Consider the following 18,391-nt stretch of genomic DNA (forward strand, 5'->3'; position numbering starts at 1 on the left):
TCAACCTGCAAGGGGTGCAGTGAGGGAAGGACAGGACCCAGGCAGGCGCTGACTTGTCTCTTCCCAGGCAAGAAGGGGAACGTGGACCCCAGGGAAGTGGGAGGCTTGGGTGCTATTTAAATGGAAAACGGTGTCAGGAACTCTGGGAGAGGGCCAAGGGGGGAGAAAAGGAGGTGAAATGATGCTCTGTTATCAAGAGGGAGTGGACACAAAATGATGACAGTCCCTTTTATTCTATCCCTTAGCTGTTTCTCACTGCATTTGTCACAACGTGTGACGACTATTTACGACATGGCTTGTTTTTTTTTGGGGGGGGGAGGCTGTTTTCTCAACCCAAACGAAGCCCCTTGGCCGCCTTCTTCTCCGCCTCCAGTCCATCCCTTGGACCACCCTCGCTAGTACTTACTGGCTGCAGCTCAATGGACGATGGCCATTGATTTACCCACCGCTCACCGAGGGCCCTGCGATGTGCCGGGCAATGTCACACCCCCTCTTATTCCAATCCCGTGACGTACTATGACCCTCACCTTCCCTTTACCAACGAGGGGAAACCCTCGGGGACTTCCGCGACTGTTAGGACCCATCGGCCAGCAGGTGGGTAGCAGGTGCCAACCCGAATCTGTGCTGTCCCTGAGGCCGGGGGAGGCGAGCCTCGGCGCTTCGCGGGGGCGTGGGGCCCGCAGAGCACCCGCAGGGCGAGGGCGCTAAGAGGGCTAAGGGAGGGCCCTGTGGGTGAAGCCTTGGAGCACCCACCAGCCGTCTGCTCCCTCCCGGGGGCGACTCCAGACGCCGGCTCCCAGCCGATCCTCACACTGACCCGCGCCCCACGCGCCTGCAAGGGCGGGGCCATCACTGGACGCTCTGCGCTTGCGCGGCCTTCAGGCCTCGGGCCTTCCCGGCGTCCGTGTGAACATCCGGGTCACGGGCTCTTAAGGACCAATGAGCTGAAGCACCGTGAGCCAGGGGGCGGGGTATCATGGCTGCCCCCAGTGCGCTGCGTCCGGGGCTTGTGGGTGTTGCACTGACTGACAGCTCCGCCACCGCGGACCCGCCCTTTGCCCTCACCAGACGGACCGTGGTCAGGACGGTTTAGCTCTGCGAGGCGGCGGCCGGCGAGGGAGCCATGGGGACAGTGCACGCCCGGGTAAGAGGCCCAGCGACCGGCGGGCCGCGTGACCTTTGGGCGGGCGCCGCGGGGAGACGCTCTCCCGGCTGTGCCCGGGGTTCCCCCGGTAAGAGGGCGCCGAGGGCGGCGGGGCCTGGAGGCCTCGTGGGGAGGCCGCAAAGACGCTGCCAGCGGGTCCGGAGACCTCCGAGCAGGAAGACGGTATCCAGGGGAGGGACGTGACTTGCCCAAGGTCACTTAACGAGGCGGTGGCCCAGAAAGGACTAGCGAACTTTCCGTGGTGACGCGGGGCGGAGTAATAAGTTTTCCTCCGCGCGAGTTGACTTCGGCAGCCTCCGCCGTTTCGGGCGTCTTCTCTCCTTACCGGTCACCTTCTGCAGTCTCCCGCTCAGCCCCTGCAGGAGTCATGGTGGACCCTTAGAGCACCAAGTATCCGTGGAAGACCCAGACCCATTCAGGAGCCCTCCTTTCTCCTGCTCACGGTGCAGAGACAGAGGCTCTCCATGCTTTATTCACTCCTTTTAAAGTGGAGGCAGTAATAGCACTTACCAGTTTGTTGGGAGAGTTAAGACCCAGTAGGTGAAAGTACTTACTTGGGTGCTTGGTGCGCCCTCACTGCTTTCCCAACTGCTCTCCTTTGTGGTAATCCTAACTGAGGGCCACAGAATGAATATTTGTCCAAGGTCACACTTGTTAGAGCCTCAGAATGTTCCAAAACTCAAACCTCCGGAGTCCCAGGTCTCCACGTTACTTTTCTACTACAACATGGACTGTTTTCACTTGTCTTGCTCAGAAGTTTTCAGTAGTTTCCCGTAGCTTCCCAAAGAATTTGGCACAGACCCCTTAGCTTGGCATGGGCAGCTGGACTTCACTCCGCTTCACGGATCATTCACTCAAATGAAACGCAGTAGCTGTTCTGACACACTCCTTGGACTGTACTATTGTCCAGCAGCTCCTCACTCACCCACCCCCGTGCCCATCATCAGCCATGGAAATAGTCCCATCTTTTAGAGCTCAGTTCAGGTCACTTCCTACATCAGCCTCCTCATCTGCCCTCATTTGGCTGTGCCGATAACTTCCTTGATATTCTTCCTCCGACTCCTGTGTTAGCTCTTATTCTTACTCTTTTCCAGTCTGAGTTTCTCAATGTTACAGTAGGAGCTGGATCTTACTTGGTTTGCATCACTTGTAGCATCTTCAACAAAGTAGACATTCATTCACTTATTCCTGTAACCTTTACCAGTGGTCTTTCTACTAGGTGCCCGGCACAGCCGTTGGGGTTATAGAAAAAAACATCAAAAAAAGTCTTTGCCTTTATTGAGCTCCTTTGGTGCTAAAATCGCTGCTTTGATTAGTATGTTGGCAAAAACTCTTCTTTAATTTGGACCTTACAGCCCACTAGCCAGTGTTACTTAAATGCTTTAGTCAGGATTCACAGTAAGAAAACATTTTATATTTGCCGTCTAGTACCCTCATGTGTATGTGAAACAAAAATTTTGTGAAACAGTATTTACCATGAATATCTGTTATTTTTTTTTTTACACTTTTTGTTTGTTTTTGGCCTGTATCACTTTAAAGATGCTGTTTAACTCATTAAATTGATTGCATGTTCTGCCCCTTCAGTTAGCACTGTCTTGCACCATACCTGGCACATGGTGTTCAAGAAAACTTGCTGGGGGCGCCAGAGTGGCTCAGTCGGGTAAGCGTCTGCCTTCAGCTCGGGTCATGATCTCAGGGTCCTGGGGTGGAACCGTATTTGGGCTCCCTGCTCAGTGGGGAGTCTGCTACTCCCTTTCCCTCTTCTGTTCCTCCCCCTGTTGTACACACGCGCATGCTCTCTCAAATCTCAAATAAATAAATAAAATCGTAAAAAAAACCCAACAACTTGCCGATTGGTAGGCTGAGCTGCTGAAAAGATAGAGCTAGATCCAAATATTTATTTTAATTCATTTCACCAAATACTTAACCTGTGCCTGCTCTTCCAGACACTGGAATATAAATTTTTGAGGGTGAGGATCTTGTGTGTGCTTGCCACGTGATAGGTTCTTAATATTTGGTGAATGAATGAATCTCTGTTGGTAAAGCCGTTATTTTAGGACATCAAGCTTTGATGTAACCGTGGAATCACGAAGACGTCATCTCTTAAAGTTTGAATTTCTAATTAAAGTATACAAGTGGGTATGGCGGCTTTAGTGGACCTTATTTCATGCTTTGAAATTTTAGGAACTGTAATGGAATTTTTTTAGTATGGAATGTAAGCCTTGTGCCCCGACAGTGTATTTGCTAAGCATTCAGATCAAATAGGATGAATATATTTCTAACCGTTGTATGTTCTCCGCATACAGAATGGGCACAAATTTCACCTACTTTTTTACACTATGTGAACTTAAATACAGGAAGCATATTTGTGAAATGGTGCAGGTAAAAAGTTACTGTTTTAATTTGTTAATATTTTGAGAGATTATAGTAATGATTCTGTTTTTATAATATTACACCACAAAAATGAAAAGATGATATGAAACAAATGGTACATTCTTTGCCCAGCATTATCTTCCCTATTTACTTATGTAGATGTTCCGCTTCAGCCACGGGGAGGCAAGGACTGGGTCTGTCTTGCTCACTGCTGCATCCGCAGCTGTCGTTAGCCCCAGGCACAGCCTGTGGCAGTGTAAACTGCCAGCGTCAAGAGGTGTCCCGCTACAGGAGGGACTGATTGTGCCTGAAGAAGCCAGGGATGGCTCACAGAGGTGACACTTAAGGCAGGTCGTTTTAGGGAGGAAGTTGTACGGGGCAGAGAGAACAAGGTGTGCGCAAACATGCACGGGAGGGTGCGGAGGGTGGTGGGGGTTGAACTTGGAGTCGCAGATGTGGGCCTTCGGGTGGAGTTCCTCGTGTGCCCTGCTAAGGAATCTAGCTGAATTCTATCCCTTTAGGCTCTCTCGAGGGTCATCGCAGTCTTTCAGAGCAGGAATGGGAAAGGGGACGTGTCAGGGTATTACCTTTCCAGACAACCAGTGACATTATGGAGGAAATCCTGACGAGTCTGTGTATCTGGGGAGAGGGGGCAGTGTCCCAGAGTCTGCATTGCTGCACCACCTGCAGATCTCAAACCCGTCTGTGCACTTCGAAAGCACTTATTTGCAGAGAACTGGTGGCGTAAGGAAGCAGCAGATACCGGTTAGGACAGTTTTGCCGAACTTGCATATTTGTACATTTGCCTGGTGCCACACGAGACCTTCTGAGTCTATTTCCAGGAGCGTCTGGGAATCCCTGTGTTTAGGCAAGCATGTCTGTAACATATAATGTTACTTGTGTGTCATGATAAATTCTATTATGTTACCATGTCTCCCTGGAAGTACTGTACTAGCTGCAGCCTGTGGAATCCTTGTTCAGAAGTCGCTTTAACGCTTTCGAGATGAGAGGTCAGTTCAGATTGGAGAAAGTGACTGCTTTCTGGCACATTTTATGAACATACACAGTTCCTTTTAATATACGAATGGGACTTTCAGGGTACAGAAAAATATGTTTTAGTAATTTGATTTGTCAGTGTAGTTACCCTAGAATGTATCCGATTTTGATTTAAAAAATTAGGATACATTCTAAAACAAAAAAGCAATTTTTTTCTCTTTGATAAATGTCTTTTTTTTAAAAAAGATTTATTTATTTACTTCAGAGAGAGAGGGAGAGAGCGAGCGCGCCCGCCCGAGCAGGGGGAGGGGCAGAGGGAGAGGGAGAGAGAATCACAAGCAGACGCCCCGCTGAGCACGGAACCCAACATGGGACTTGATCTCACCACCCTGAGATCATGACCTGAGCCGAAATCAAGAGTCGGATGCTTAACGGACTGAGCCACCCAGGTGCCCCCTTTGATAAATGTCTTCGTGGCACCTTATTTTTTAACTATTTTTTTCTCCAAATGGGCCTTAGGTGTACAGGCCCAAATAGCCATAGTCCCATAGTCCTCAGTTCATGACACAGTCATCATAGGTTCATGCTTGCCCCTTTTGGTTATTTTTCATCTTTTTATTTATTAATAGTACGCTGGACACCAGGGGGCTCACAACCAACCCAGGACTTGTCTGTCAACAGTACTTGCGTCTGTCCTTTGCTCCCCAGTCTCCACTCCACAGAGGGAAACACGGTACTGAGCTTTCTGGAGCACTGTCTAAGGACAAAATGCAAGGATTTTTGTTTTTTTCTGTGAGTTTATCTATCTGTGTTCTCCCCCCCCTTTCAGAGTTTGGAGCCTCTCCCAGCTAACGGACCTGATTTTGGAGCATTAGGAGAAGAAGCTGAGTTTGTCGAAGTTGAACCTGAAGCGAAACAGGAGATTCTTGAAAACAAAGATGTGAGTTTCTGCTGCAGGGCTCGATGCAGTTCCTGCCGGAGACATTCGCTTCCCCAGACCCCCAGGGAGACGGAAGGATTAACCTGTCTCATTGCCTTCATTGAAGAAGACTTGATAGCCAACTACGTTTTAGAAAGGCTGGCGACTTTTAGAAAAGTCGTTTCTGGTTTTAGAGAAATCGTTTGTTTATGTGGGAAGTTTAAACATATTTTTGTGTTTATAAGAAAAAAAAACAAAGTATTTCAAGGGCAAACTCAAATTATAATTAAGTTTATACTGTGTCCCGAGAAAAGAGTGAAACTTTTCCTAAACTTTGTTGCCTTTGGAATTTAAATCTAGCTGAAGAAGTGTAAGCATGTTTTCAGTGGTTGTGTGATTAAGATCTTCTGCAGTATCCGGATTACTTTCAGATCTGCATTTCCCTACTACTCCCCATATCCCTGCTTTACTTTTCTCTGTTATCCATTACCATCTACTGTACTGTATCTACTGCCTGTTTCTACCCCCGTTAGAAGGTAAGCTCCATTGAGTCAGCAATTTATGTGCTGTTCACTGCTATATCCTCAGTGTTTAGAATAATACCTGGCCGTTAGGTGATGGGTGCATTGTTATTGAATGAATTAATGAAATAAGCTTTTACAGACTGTGAGGTAGGAGGCTCTGAGCCAGCATTTATCATGTTTACTGAAATGTGCATAAGCTCTCTAGCAAGATGCACAGTTATTAAATTGGAGGTCACAGCATCAGCCAGGGGCGAGTGCTCTGGGAGCACGCTGGGAAGGCTATACAGGGGACCTCTGTGGCCTGCTTGGGTTTAGGAGTGACGTGGTCCTTGGTCATCCGGCTACAGAGACCTTGCAAGTCTCCGTCACAGGAAGTATAGACCTGGCATTGGATAGGTTCAGGTAACTAGTTTTCTAAAAAGGCAGGAAAATAAAGTCTGGAATTAAGAAGTATGGATCATTAAACTTGAAAAAAAAAATCCTTGGATTAATTTTGAGACATCTGTCTTTAGCCTTGATGCCTACTCTCTTGTCCTGTATCATACTTAATAATCCATGTCTCTGCAAAAGGATGAAACTGGACCACTTTCTTACACCATACACAAAAAATAAACTGAAAATGGATTAAGGACCTAAATGTGAGACCTGAAGCCATTAAAATCCTAGAATAGAGCACAGGCAGTAATTTCTCTGACATCGGCCATAACAACTTTTTTCTAGATCGGTCCCCCGAAGCAAGAGAAATGAGAGCAAAAATAAACTGTTGGGACTGCATCAAAATAAAAAGCTTCTGCACAGCGAAGGAAACAACAAAACTAAAAGGCAGCCTACTGAATGAGAGAAGATATTTGCAAATGACGTATCCAATAAAGGGTTAGTATCCAAAATATGTAAAGAACTTACATGACTCAACACCAAAAAAACCCCAAATAATCCGATTAGAAAATGGGCAGAAGACACGAATAGACACTTCTCCAAAGAAGACCTACAGATGGCCAACGGGCACATGAAAAGATGCTCAACGTCACTCGTCATCAGGGAAACGCGAATCAAAACCACACCACCGTCACAATGGCTAAAATCAACAACACAAGAAACAACGGGTGCTGGCGAGGATGCGGAGAAAAGGGAACCCTTGTGCAGTGCAAACTGGTGCAGCCACTGTGGAAAACAGTATGGAGGGTCCTCAAAATTAGAATTACCCTCTGATCCAGTAGGTCCACCGCTGGTATTTCCTTAAAGAATATGAAAATCCTAATTTGGAAAGATTGCGCCCCAGTGTTGCAGGATTATCTTCAATAGCCGAACTGTGCAAGCAGCCCGAGTGTCCACAGACTGATGAGTGGATAAAGATGTGGTATAGATGTATCATGGAGGTCACTCAGTCATAAAAAAGGACGACATCTTGCCATTTGCAATGACATGGATGGGCTGAGATGATACTTCTGAGTGAAATAAGGCAGTCAGAGAAAGACAAATATCATACGATTTCACTCATATGCCGAATTTAAGAAACAGAACAAAAGAACAAAGGCACAGTACAGAATTGTCAAATCACTGTATTGTACGCCTGAAACTAATTGAACACTGTGTTACCTATACTGGAATTAAAAAACAAAAACAAAAGACCAGCATTTAAAACCTGAAAAAAAAAAAATAGTAACCCATGTCCCTTCATCACGTTCAGGTGGTTGTTCAACACGTTCATTTCGATGGGCTTGGAAGAACTAAGGATGATATCATCATATGTGAAATTGGAGACGTTTTTAAGGCGAAAAACCTTATTGAGGCAAGTAGTCTCCCTGCTTGGCATTGTTCCCATTCCCTTCCGAAGAACCTACAAATCTCCTGTCTCAAAGCCCTGAGCTCCCAGTGCAGCCTCTCCACTGACGACCTTGCCTCCTACCCTGACGGGAGCCTCGGTGCCCCCAGGCCGAGCCCCCACCCCGGTTCCCTGGGGGCCTCCCACAAACCTATCCTGTGTTTGCTTTCGCGCTTCCCTCCAGCCTCTCTCACCGCAGACGCTGGTCCATCCGTGTCGCTCCCTCCCTGGCACCCCACTTAGCAGCACTCTGACATGCTCTCTCGTGGGGTGCTCTGTTGTCACCCACTCCTGCTGTCTCCTCGGGGCCCTTGCTCCGTTTATCCACCGTCTCCGTTCCCTCCTTGCTGGGTGCCTTCCGTCCCTCTGCCCTTGGAGCCACATTGGACACGCCCAGGCAGAGCCCCTCCAGTCTCCTGGGGGCCAGGCTCAGGTGGCTCCTGTCCGCGCCCACGTTCCTTGACCTTCACCCAGTGTTTGGCCGTGCTCACTTTAAAGAAAATGGCTATTTTTTTTAGAAAAGATGAAAGTACTGTGTAAGCACAATCTTAAAAAAACATCAAACAGTCTGGGGGTACAGAGGGTACTGAACTGAAAGGTAGGCATTTCTCTCCCCCGCCAGCCCCCGTCTCGCTCCCCAGCGGTCAGCGGGCTGGGGCTCCTGTGCAGCCGGGGTTGTGCACATGTACACACAGTAACTCCATTCCCCACATTTGCCTGCACCTTTCATTTTCGATAGCATATGGAGATCTGTTCACATTAACACATTTAAAATTCGTGCCCACCTGTCAGGTGAAGTACCCTGCGTCCTTGTTTTCACTGGGGCTTTTCCCTGTGAATGAGGTTGAGCACCTTTCCCAGGTTTACTGGCCGTTCACATGTTTTGCGAATCCCCTATTGCCGTCCCCTGTTTCCCATTGGATTGTTGGGCTTTTGTTAATTTATAAGGGCTCCTGGCGTATGACAGAAGTGACCTCTGTCACCGATGCAGAGTGCCTTTCTCTTGTTCTGTTGTCGTTTGAGATTGTTTATATCTTCCCTCTTTCTCAGCGTTTTCTCTCCGCCTGATTTCCACGGAGCCTACACCCTGGGCTGCTTGCCCCCCTCCTCACGTTCACTTTAGGCTGCAGCGTCAGGTTCTTTCCCTGTGACCATCCTTATGTGTTGCTTTTCCATGAGGACCGTCTGCCGGGGGCTCTCACCCACAGCCCTGGTCTCACTGCAGCCTGTGTGGTAGGGCCCCCCCACTTCTACTTCTCGCCAGGCCTCTGTGTTGAGCGTTAGCCCCAAACACGCACCTGCCCGTAAGCATTTCCTCATGGGATCGCCACAAACACCTCCAGCCCTGTGTGGCTAGAGATGGAACTCATCGTCCCTTTCCCCCCAGCCCCTGCCGGCCCTTCCTTCTCTGTCCCTAACTTCTCTCATGGTACTCGAAAGCGTTAGCCCAGGGCAGAAAGTTGGTATAGCCTCCTCTCTCTCCTGCACTCCATCCAGTCAGTGACCGTCCTCGGGCTCCGCGTGTGACGTGTGTAGTCTCTTCTCCCCCAGCACCGTGACGCATGCGCATGCTTGCCAGCTTCCCTCCCAGCTCCTCCCGCCTCCCTCCGCCCCCATTTTCTCTCTCCGTGTTCATTCACAGCATCAGTTGTCTCTCTGGAGGAAGTTCTACCCTGTCTGTCCCCTGCTGGAAACTCCAAAGTCACTGCCCTTTCAGCTACAGGACAAGCTCTAAACCGTGCGTATTATAAGTCCTACCCTACTCTGCTCCCCAAGAGCCTTTCCTGCCCTGCCCTCTACTTCTGTCTGTCCCTCCAGCAGGAAAGGACTCCTGGCATCAGAAAGTACTGCTGTCAACATTGAAGAGCGCAAAACATAGCAGGACGGTGGTTAGAAAATGCAAACAACACAGAAAGGCGCAAACACAACACAGTCTCCCTTGTATCAGACACAACCGCTGTATCAACGGAGTGTCATCCCTACGGGGAGTCCTGCCAGGCGGGGTGCATTTTGACTAGTTTATTCTGTTGTTGTTTCCGTGAAAGGGATCCTGTGACTGCACCTGCTTTCTACCCTCGTCTGGGTTTTGCGCTTCTGAAGGGGGCTTGCTCGTTGCTCCCTGAGTGCTCGTCCATCCCTTCACGTGTCTGTCTCCGTGCGGCTCCCTTCCCGGTGACTCAGCACCAGGGCCAAACCCCCGGCCTGGTCAGACGGCCACCAGCTGCGTTGCTGTCCCAGAGGAAGACCTTCTCTTTTTGTCCTCTCTCATAGGTGATGCGGAAATCTCATGAAGCCCGTGAAAAATTGCTTCGCCTAGGAATATTTAGACAAGTGGATGTTTTGATCGATACGTGTCAAGGTACCTGCCGCGGGGTTGTGTCTCTGATTACCCCTCCCGTCCGTCCTGCAGCATCACAAAAGCGAATGTGCGGCCAGACATAGATGGCGCCTGGAGGGTTGTCAGGCACATGGGTCTCGGTAGTTAGTGGTCCCAGGGGGGCATTGGATTTTTTTTTTTTTTTAAATGTCAGGCTGAGGGAGGACAGGTGAACTTTGAAGATACCGTCACCTGAACTGGTGGATGGTGCAGGCGCTGTAAGAAGGATCCCGAGGGAGGGAGCCAGGCTTCTTTCGGGATAGCCCAGCCCAGCCGGTGTCCACATGGGCTCTTGGCAGACAGGCTCCATCTGAACGTGTGCTTTCAACGGGAGGGCACCAGGCAGCAGATTTCACTTTCAGTTTTCGCTCATTTGCTTATTTGCTGTTTGACTTTGCGCAAGTCGGCCAGCTTAGTCCACGCGTACTCGCCGAATGACGAGCACCGCTGCGGGCAGGCCCTGTACCGGGTACCAGGGAGAGGCCGCCGCAAGCAAGGCAGAGTCCGCTTCTCGAGGAGCTAGCCGAGCAGGGTGGGGGGCGGTGGGGGGACAGCCAGCCCTTCCTGCCCCCGCAGTGAGAGCAGTGACGCAGCCGTTCCCGGCGGAGGTCTGCTCAGCGTGCGTGTGCAGGATCCGCTGAGTCCTCACCAGGACCCGGGGAGGTGACTGGTGTTATTTTAGAGAAGATGTTTTCCGGCTGAGGAAACCACAGCTCAGAGAGGTTTAACTTGCCCCAGGTCAGACACGTGAGTGACAGAAGTGGCCCATCCATTACTCCGGAGTGCTTCTCTTGGGGATAAGTCTGGTTGGCAGTGTTTCATCTTCGTGCTCTCCTGCCTGCCGTCGACGTGATGTCACCCGCGGGGGCACGTGTCGGGTGCTGCGTCCCAGCAGCGGTTAGGGTTACCTGGGAACCTGTGAGAAAGAATGGTTAGGGAAGGAAAGCTCTGCGTGATTCTGTGATGGGGTGCCCACCGTCATCCGTCTGTCAGATCCTCCAGAATGTACGGCAGCAAGGACGAACCGTGCAGATCCCACCGCGGTTCGTGCGGAGGCCTCGCTGTGGGTTTGTGACTTGTGACAAACGTTACCACACTAACGCAGCATGATTGCAGACATAAATGTGTGTGTGGTGGCGGGGGGAGCCTCTGTGGGAACTCTTATTACTTTCTGCTCGATTTTTCTATAAATCTAAAGCCGCTCTAAACAGTAAAATTTGAATTTACTGTTAATTAAATTATTAATTTAATTAAATTAATTTTTAATTTAATTTTGAATTAAATTAAATTGTGAAAAAATGGGGCCTGGGCTCCGGCCTGGACTGAGTCTGAGTATCGAGGAGCCAGCGTCGAGGCAGCTCCCCACATGCGGCCCCCACCCCGCCAACTGGTGGGGTCAGCCCTGCCTTTCTGTGAGAGGCCCCCAGTCCTTCGCAGAGCTCAGCCCTGCCCCCCAGCGCCCTGGGGCCCGTGGTGGGTGCCGAGGCGGCTGTCGCGGACTCAGGCCCTCATCATCGCGCAGCCGCCGCTGCCCTGGCTCGCGGAAGGACCGGAGCGGTTACCTCTTCACTTGCATCGAGTTCGCTGCTTGTCTTTCGGGGTCACTAGAGTCCCTCTTGTCACAGGAATTCCGTGTTTTAATGGCAGTTGAATTGCAGCCCCAAGTACCCTCAAGGACTCTGTAGCAGGAGAACAAATGCCCTCAGCAGATAGGGTGCGCGTCAACAAACATGCTGCTCGTAGTTGCTCCCTGTCGCGGAGACTGACTCGTGTGGTATCTTCTACCACGGGAACCAGGTGCAGGGTGTGTTGCGAGAGGCGTGTTGCGATTTTGTGGTGGAATGTTCTGGAACTTTAAAATAGAGGGTGTGTTTTTTTCAAGTGAACCTTCAAATTGCTCTTTGTCTTTTTGAGCCGTGGGACCTCAAGTAAAACCACATGTGCGAGCCGTCTTACCGTTCCATATTTTTTGTGTACGTAGGTGACGACGCGCTTCCAAATGGGTTAGACGTTACCTTTGAAGTAACCGAATTAAGGAGATTAACGGGCAGTTATAACACCATGGTTGGGAACAACGAAGGCAGTATGGTATGATATGCTTCCTAATAGTGGGACTTTCAATAATGAGCTTTTAAATGGGACTGTCCTCCAAACCGATGGTGGTTTCCAGACTCTGCCGCGCACCTTCACCTCTGTAGGCTAGCGCGTGGTTTCTCACTGCTCTTCCTGGAATTGGCCGTAGTCTGTTTTACTTTCTCATTTAATTTAAATTCCAGCGAACACACAGTGTTAGGTGAGTTTCAGGTGTACCGCACAGCGATTCACCACTTCCACATATCACCTAGGGCTCATCACGACGAGTGCCCTCCTCAGCCCCCTCCCCTGTTTCACCCCGTCCCGACTGTAGTATGTTTTAGATTGTTGGAAAACAATGTGAACATCAGTGGTTAATTAGGAATGCTTTGCAGAATGTTTGTATTAAGTGTCTTGTTCAAATTCCCCTGAATTCCGGATCTGTACAGTTGATTTCCCTGGCTTTGCAGTCAGCAAGCGAGCCTGCCCCTCTCCCTCAGGCGCGTGCTCGGGGGGCTGGGGGAGGTGCATATCCCCTCAGCAAAGGCACATTTTAAAGAGGAAAAGCAGTTACAGAGGAAAGGCCAGATCTGTAGTCCTCGGTTTGGTCCTGTGTTTATCAGGCTCCCTTGGCCAGCAGAGTTTTTCTCAGCAGTTACCCTTCCTTCCATGTAAACCAACACTGGTTTTCCATTCCTCCTAGGTGCTTGGCCTCAAACTCCCTAATCTTCTAGGCCGTGCAGAAAAGGTGACTTTTCAGTTTTCCTATGGAACCAAAGAGACTTCATATGGCCTGTCCTTCTTCAAACCACGGCCCGGAAACTTCGAGAGAAAGTAGGAAGCCAAACAGACCGTTGAGTACAGTGGCCTGGTTATCAATTAAAGTAGATGCGTTGGTTGTGAAAAGACACCTGGCTGAACCAGCTGGTCCTTGTGCGGTGTGTCACAATGTGCTGTAGCTTCCCTCATGACGACGAGCCCCAGAAGTGTATTTTTAGATCTATTGATTTCAATGTGTACGAGTTATAATCACTGTTTCAGCGTCTAAAGCTCTGTCCCGTTGTCTCCTAGTTTCTCTGTGAACTTGTATAAAGTTACTGGCCAGTTCCCGTGGAGCTCGCTTCGGGAGACAGACCGAGGAGTGTCCGCTGAGTACAGCGTGAGTAGCCTTTCGTCCTTCCCTTGGGGCAGTTGCGTGAGGACAAGGCACCTATTCAGCTGATCGCCAGAGTCAGCAAGAAGGGTGGGCCAGGGTGGGCAGGCCTGCCCTCGGTCTGGCGCCTGGAGCGCGGGCCTCGTGGCCGGGGTCACCCTCTGCCCTCGCCCCGCTGTGGGTTGCTTCCCAGCTGGCGGCTTCCTGCAATGCCGTGTGTTTGTCCTTCCTCATGTGTGCTGAGGTCGATAGCTTCTGGTAGCCAGCAAGGTCACTGCAGGTGACTGAAAGCTCTCCTCGTTGGTTGGCACTTACGAACTTCTAGCAGGATCTGACGTAACGCAGCAGATGGAATTCCTGGCATTTGACGACCTTTTGGCTTTACGATGACCCCTGCCCTCTTTCCCTTCCTTTCTACACTGTGTGGCCTCCTCCCCTGCTGTTCTGGGCTGCAGTTCATGAGGCGAGGCCTGGACACGCAATGGAACAGTAGTTCCCCAAGCACGGCCTGCAGGCCAGCAGCATGGCCTCACCTGGGAACTGGTTAGAAAAGCAAGTTCCTGGTCCCCGCCTGCCCGCCGTATCTTGGGGAGGGTACCTGGACCATTCTCTCCATCTGTGCCCTGGCAGATTTGGTCCAGGGTCCCCTGCTGGAGCCCTGTGGTCGGTGCTACGCAGCCCCTTGTCGGCACTGGACGCACTGGCCACTGGCACTCCTCAGCCTTGCAGGCAGACCAGGGGCAGGGAAGCCCCCAGCACGGAGGGGGGCCCGTGGCCCCTGGCTCGGGATGCGACGTGAGCACCTGCAGTTGCACGTTCAGTCCTCCGTGTGGCCCCCTCTCCTCGTCTGTCTGCTGGGAGTAGGCCTCAGCGGCCTTCCTGCCCCGAGTGGGCGCTGCCCACCCAGCCCCTGCCCCCTCCTAGCCCCTGTCCAGCAGCAGCTCTCCAGAGGCCCCCGGCAGTGTGCCCTGGTCCCGTGTGCTCCTCTTATCGCTGTTTTCTACACCTTTGTTAAAGGGCAGGTTCTCCAGAGATACAGAGATAGCTGGTTTAGCCCCAGGACTTAGGAGAGGTGAAAGCCATCTCTGTTGGAAGAGGCCGTGAGGGAGGGGCAGGGGGAGCGGGAGGGACAGAGGACTGGGAGCTGGTGGCCCTGGGCTTGAGGGATGCGCTCCTGGAGGAAAGTGGCACCATCTGGCCCCTGCCTTGTCCTCCTGACTGTGAACATGGAGACATGGGTCTCCTCTGGGCGGTCACGTTGCTCGTTACAAGCTCCGTTCTGAGGAAGGAAGGAATGGTTTAGGCCAGCCGTGCACCTTCCTCGGGCATTCGGAGGAGTAGCTGAGTCTCGTGTGGCCCCACATGCGGCAACGGCAGGGGGGCAAGGCTGCCCTGTATCATGTCTGCTTCCCTAGCACCTGACCTGGTGCCTCGTGGGTGCTGGATGAGACCTGGGGTTGAGGCAGGTGGCCCCGAGTTCTCACCCTGGGAGCCGGGCCTGAGGGCCACAGGGAAGGCCCAGTGAGAGACCACTCCAGGAGTGGGGAGTGACTCGACTTCCTTGTAGGAGTCACATCATCGTCACACTTCCTGAGGCCACCAGACAGTGTTCACTGTTCCAAAGCAACCTGGGTGTCTCTCCATGATAGGGACCTAAGATGGGTGAGCCTGACTTCGGGGCCAGAGGGTCGGGGCAAGGGCACGTGACCACGTGGCTCAGGCCTCTGGCTGCAGGAACGATTCTCTTCACTCGTGAGCACCTTCGTCCTCCTCCCTCTTCCCTGGGGCCTGATGTGGGTCTCCGCTGTCACCCACCCTGGCTTTAGACCAGGGGCCGAGCCGGGTGGGGCAGGCGTCAGGTGGTCATAGAGCCTGTGGCTTACAGAGCTGTGTGCTGTGTGCCGCTTTCTCACAGGTCACCTCTCTCCTTGCCCGGAGCACAGTCCTGCCGCTTCGAGCAGGATTGCAGCTTTCTCCCCTTCTCCCTCCCTCCCTCCCTTCCCCGCTTTCCCTTCTTTTTCTCCCTCCTGCCCACGATAAAAAAATGTATCTTAGGTGTTTAATTGGAACGAGATACCTCTGCCTCGTTCTAAGGCCTGACTGGGGACAACTCCCCGTGGGTACAGCACAGAAAGGCTTATTGTGTCCCCCGTGTCCTTGCAGTTTCCCATATGGAAGACCAGCCACACCATCAAGTGGGAGGGTGTGTGGCGGGAGCTGGGCTGCCTCTCGAGATCGGCGTCCTTCGCTGTCCGGAAGGAAAGTGGGCACTCGCTGAAATCATCTCTTTCGGTAAGGGCTTTCCTTGTTGGACTGCGTATTTAGATGCGTTGGGAGAATAGCCTTTGCCAGCAATGGGACGGACTGAGAAGGGTCACGGGTGGGGTGGCTGCTAGCGGCTTTGTGAGTTTCTGGGCACCGCTCCATATTACTCTGTTGAAGCGATGTCAGTAGGGACAGGGAAGGTGTGTCTGGGAGCCGACCATGGGATGTGCTTGAAAGCTGGCAGAGTTCACTTAGGTCAGGTCAAGCTCCTTGAGAGGATGGGCCCAGCGACAGGTCATCATCTCCCCGCTGGTGACCGTGAATTGTCTGCTCCATCCTCTCCGTTCCCTCACCTGTGAATTAGGGACCAGGAGCTACCTTGCCAGACGGTTTTTGGAAGGCGAAGTGAGATGATAGGGCGAGGGCAGCCTGCGGTCAGAGCTCAGGAGGTGCGCCTTGTTACTTGACACGCCGGCTTGGCGTTTAACACCTGGATGCACGTTTCTTTCAGCACGCGATGGTCATCGACTCACGGAACTCCTCCATCTTGCCGAGAAGAGGCGCTCTGCTGAAAGTTAACCAGGTAGTATTCCTTCACCTGCGTGCGACCTGCTGGCTCGGTGACCTGGGAGGGGAGAGAGTCCCACCCAGTAGGCACATTTTCTGTATCGAACACTTTCCTTTAATTATGGAGATTGTTCTAGAACGGCTTGCAGGGGTGTCAGTCCCATGTGAGGGTCCCAGCTTTGGAACTACTCCATGTAGTGCAGTGTTCTGTCCCCACCGAGTAGAGGGGGGATAAAGTTCTGGACTCTGGGATGGGGTCACTCACTAGGCAGGGAGGAAGGTTGGGATTTGGCTGAGCGAATCCCTTGGTCACCGGTAAGAGACCGCCTCAAGGCAGAGGGTGAGTCCTACGCCATAGGGTCCCCGGGGTGGATGCCGGCTGGGGTGGGAGGGTGCACTGTTCTGTCCGCCTGATCTTCAGGGTCAGAGGACCAGCTAGAAACCAGATTTTTACATCAAATGGTGCCCAGTTGTGCAAGATTGGCTAATTCTTCTTTTCAAACACCGAGTAGGCCAGACAAGCCATATCACGCAGAATGTTCCTGTGGCCGGTGTTTCTTGCCCACATACGGGAGTAACATAACATAACATAACATTCGGCGGAGTCTGTGTGTTTGAGAATTCCGTATTTATGTCAGTCCCCCAGTACCATCTACAACAATTAGAATAACAACTAGAATGGAGCTTCTAGAGGATAGAAGCAATCTCCTGCCTTTCTAAAAATACAAAACAATAAAATTATATAGTACTTGGAGCGACATGGTTTTGGAGCCGGTGTAGTGAGTCTGTTTGCTCCATTTCGACTGCGATCCCTCACCCGTAGGAGCTGGCCGGCTACACCGGAGGGGACGTGAGCTTCATAAAAGAAGATTTCGAGCTTCAGTTGAATAAACAACTTTTATTCGATTCAGTGAGTATCCAGCCAGAATGTTTACCTGCATTTTTATCCCTTGTTTTTGGAAACTCAATTCCTGGATAGTGAAAGCACCACCCAGAGGGGAAGCCCAGACATTAGTGCTTGAAACTGAAGTGCTCAGTCTTTTCAATTTAGCCGGAACTGAGGATACTCTGGGGAGACGTGATTGTTTTTCTCTTTAAGAGGAACCTGTCAGTCATTTTATGTGGGACCCCAGGAGAGCCCCTTCCCTGTTTGTCAGCTCGGGGCCATCACGGAAACGTGTCTGGAGGGCAGAGGAATGTGCCTCCTTTCCCTCTGAGGTTCCTTCCACAGAAATTCTGAGTCTTCACCTTATTTTGCTGAGTCTGCAGGGCTCTGGGCGCTTCCGGGCATTTCTTTTTAAATCTTTAATCCAGTTTGGTTTGGTCTCTCCTGATTTGCTCGGGAATGAGGAGTAGGTGACCCGATTCTGACTGAGGCAGAGGACCCCCCTGGCTCTTTCTCCAGGCTTCCCAGAGCCAGGGTGACTGGGGACAGCTCCCTGTGCTCCCCTGCGACACACACACACCCCGCCTGTGCCCTTCTCTACTGTAAAACTCAGGGGCGAGGCGTGAGCTTTAATGAAATGGTACGCGTGTCTACTTCTAAAGTCACTTCTCACTACTCCCAGTCAGTCCTGGTGTCATTGCTCCTTGAGTCTGGTTCCTACCTTTCCCCCGCTGCTGCTGGTCTAGAGGCCCCCACGTTGTCCAGTCGGCGAGCTCCTCCCAGTCCCCTCCCCGGCCCTTGCCACCGCGCTTGATGCTGTCCTCACTGGACTCCATCATGACTGTATCCTCCTTCCACGTGTCCGCATTCTCTTTGCGCACTCCTTTTGCAGCTTGCCACACCCCCACCTTGCGAGTGTCTCCCCTAGATTCTCATGGAGGGGTCTTGTGCTGCCACTCTCCCCGGAGGATCTCACCCCGCCCGTGGCTGCGGCTTCTGTCTGTGTGCTGTGCTCCCAGAGCTCGGCGCTGCTCTCCTTCTCGGTGCCAGAGTCACGAACTGTCAACTGTTCCTCAGGGACACTTCAAATTTGGCGTGTCTGAAACCAGCTATTACTTCCCTCCCGAATCTGTAGCCTGCACCGGGCTCCCAGTTCCACTGGCTTGCACAGCTGTTGGCCCAGCTGCCTTCGACCTCCGTGACTGCTCGGAGGAGTCCTCACCCTGAAGGCCACAGAGTCCAGGGCCCTGCCTCTTCCGCCTGCTCCGTGT

The 18,391-nt window shown here is 51.7% G+C and overlaps 1 protein-coding gene across 1 annotated transcript in view; it reads left to right on the forward strand.

Annotated features, from left to right (window-relative positions):
* Nucleotides 1-985: 985 nt before the first annotated feature.
* The window catches only part of SAMM50 (SAMM50 sorting and assembly machinery component), a 32,646-nt gene continuing 15,240 nt past the window's right edge, over nucleotides 986-18,391 (forward strand). The window contains exons 1-10 of the mRNA XM_008702908.2: nucleotides 986-1,144; nucleotides 5,364-5,474; nucleotides 7,665-7,766; nucleotides 10,071-10,158; nucleotides 12,158-12,264; nucleotides 12,953-13,083; nucleotides 13,321-13,408; nucleotides 15,566-15,694; nucleotides 16,179-16,250; nucleotides 17,058-17,144. Of these exons, the coding sequence (XP_008701130.1) occupies nucleotides 1,124-1,144; nucleotides 5,364-5,474; nucleotides 7,665-7,766; nucleotides 10,071-10,158; nucleotides 12,158-12,264; nucleotides 12,953-13,083; nucleotides 13,321-13,408; nucleotides 15,566-15,694; nucleotides 16,179-16,250; nucleotides 17,058-17,144 (936 nt within the window). The 5' untranslated portion in view covers nucleotides 986-1,123. The remainder of the gene's footprint in view (nucleotides 1,145-5,363; nucleotides 5,475-7,664; nucleotides 7,767-10,070; nucleotides 10,159-12,157; nucleotides 12,265-12,952; nucleotides 13,084-13,320; nucleotides 13,409-15,565; nucleotides 15,695-16,178; nucleotides 16,251-17,057; nucleotides 17,145-18,391) is intronic.

The sequence above is a fragment of the Ursus maritimus genome, unplaced genomic scaffold (genome assembly GCF_017311325.1).
Source record: "Ursus maritimus isolate PB19 unplaced genomic scaffold, ASM1731132v1 scaffold_21, whole genome shotgun sequence".
Taxonomy (NCBI): Eukaryota; Metazoa; Chordata; class Mammalia; order Carnivora; family Ursidae; genus Ursus; species Ursus maritimus.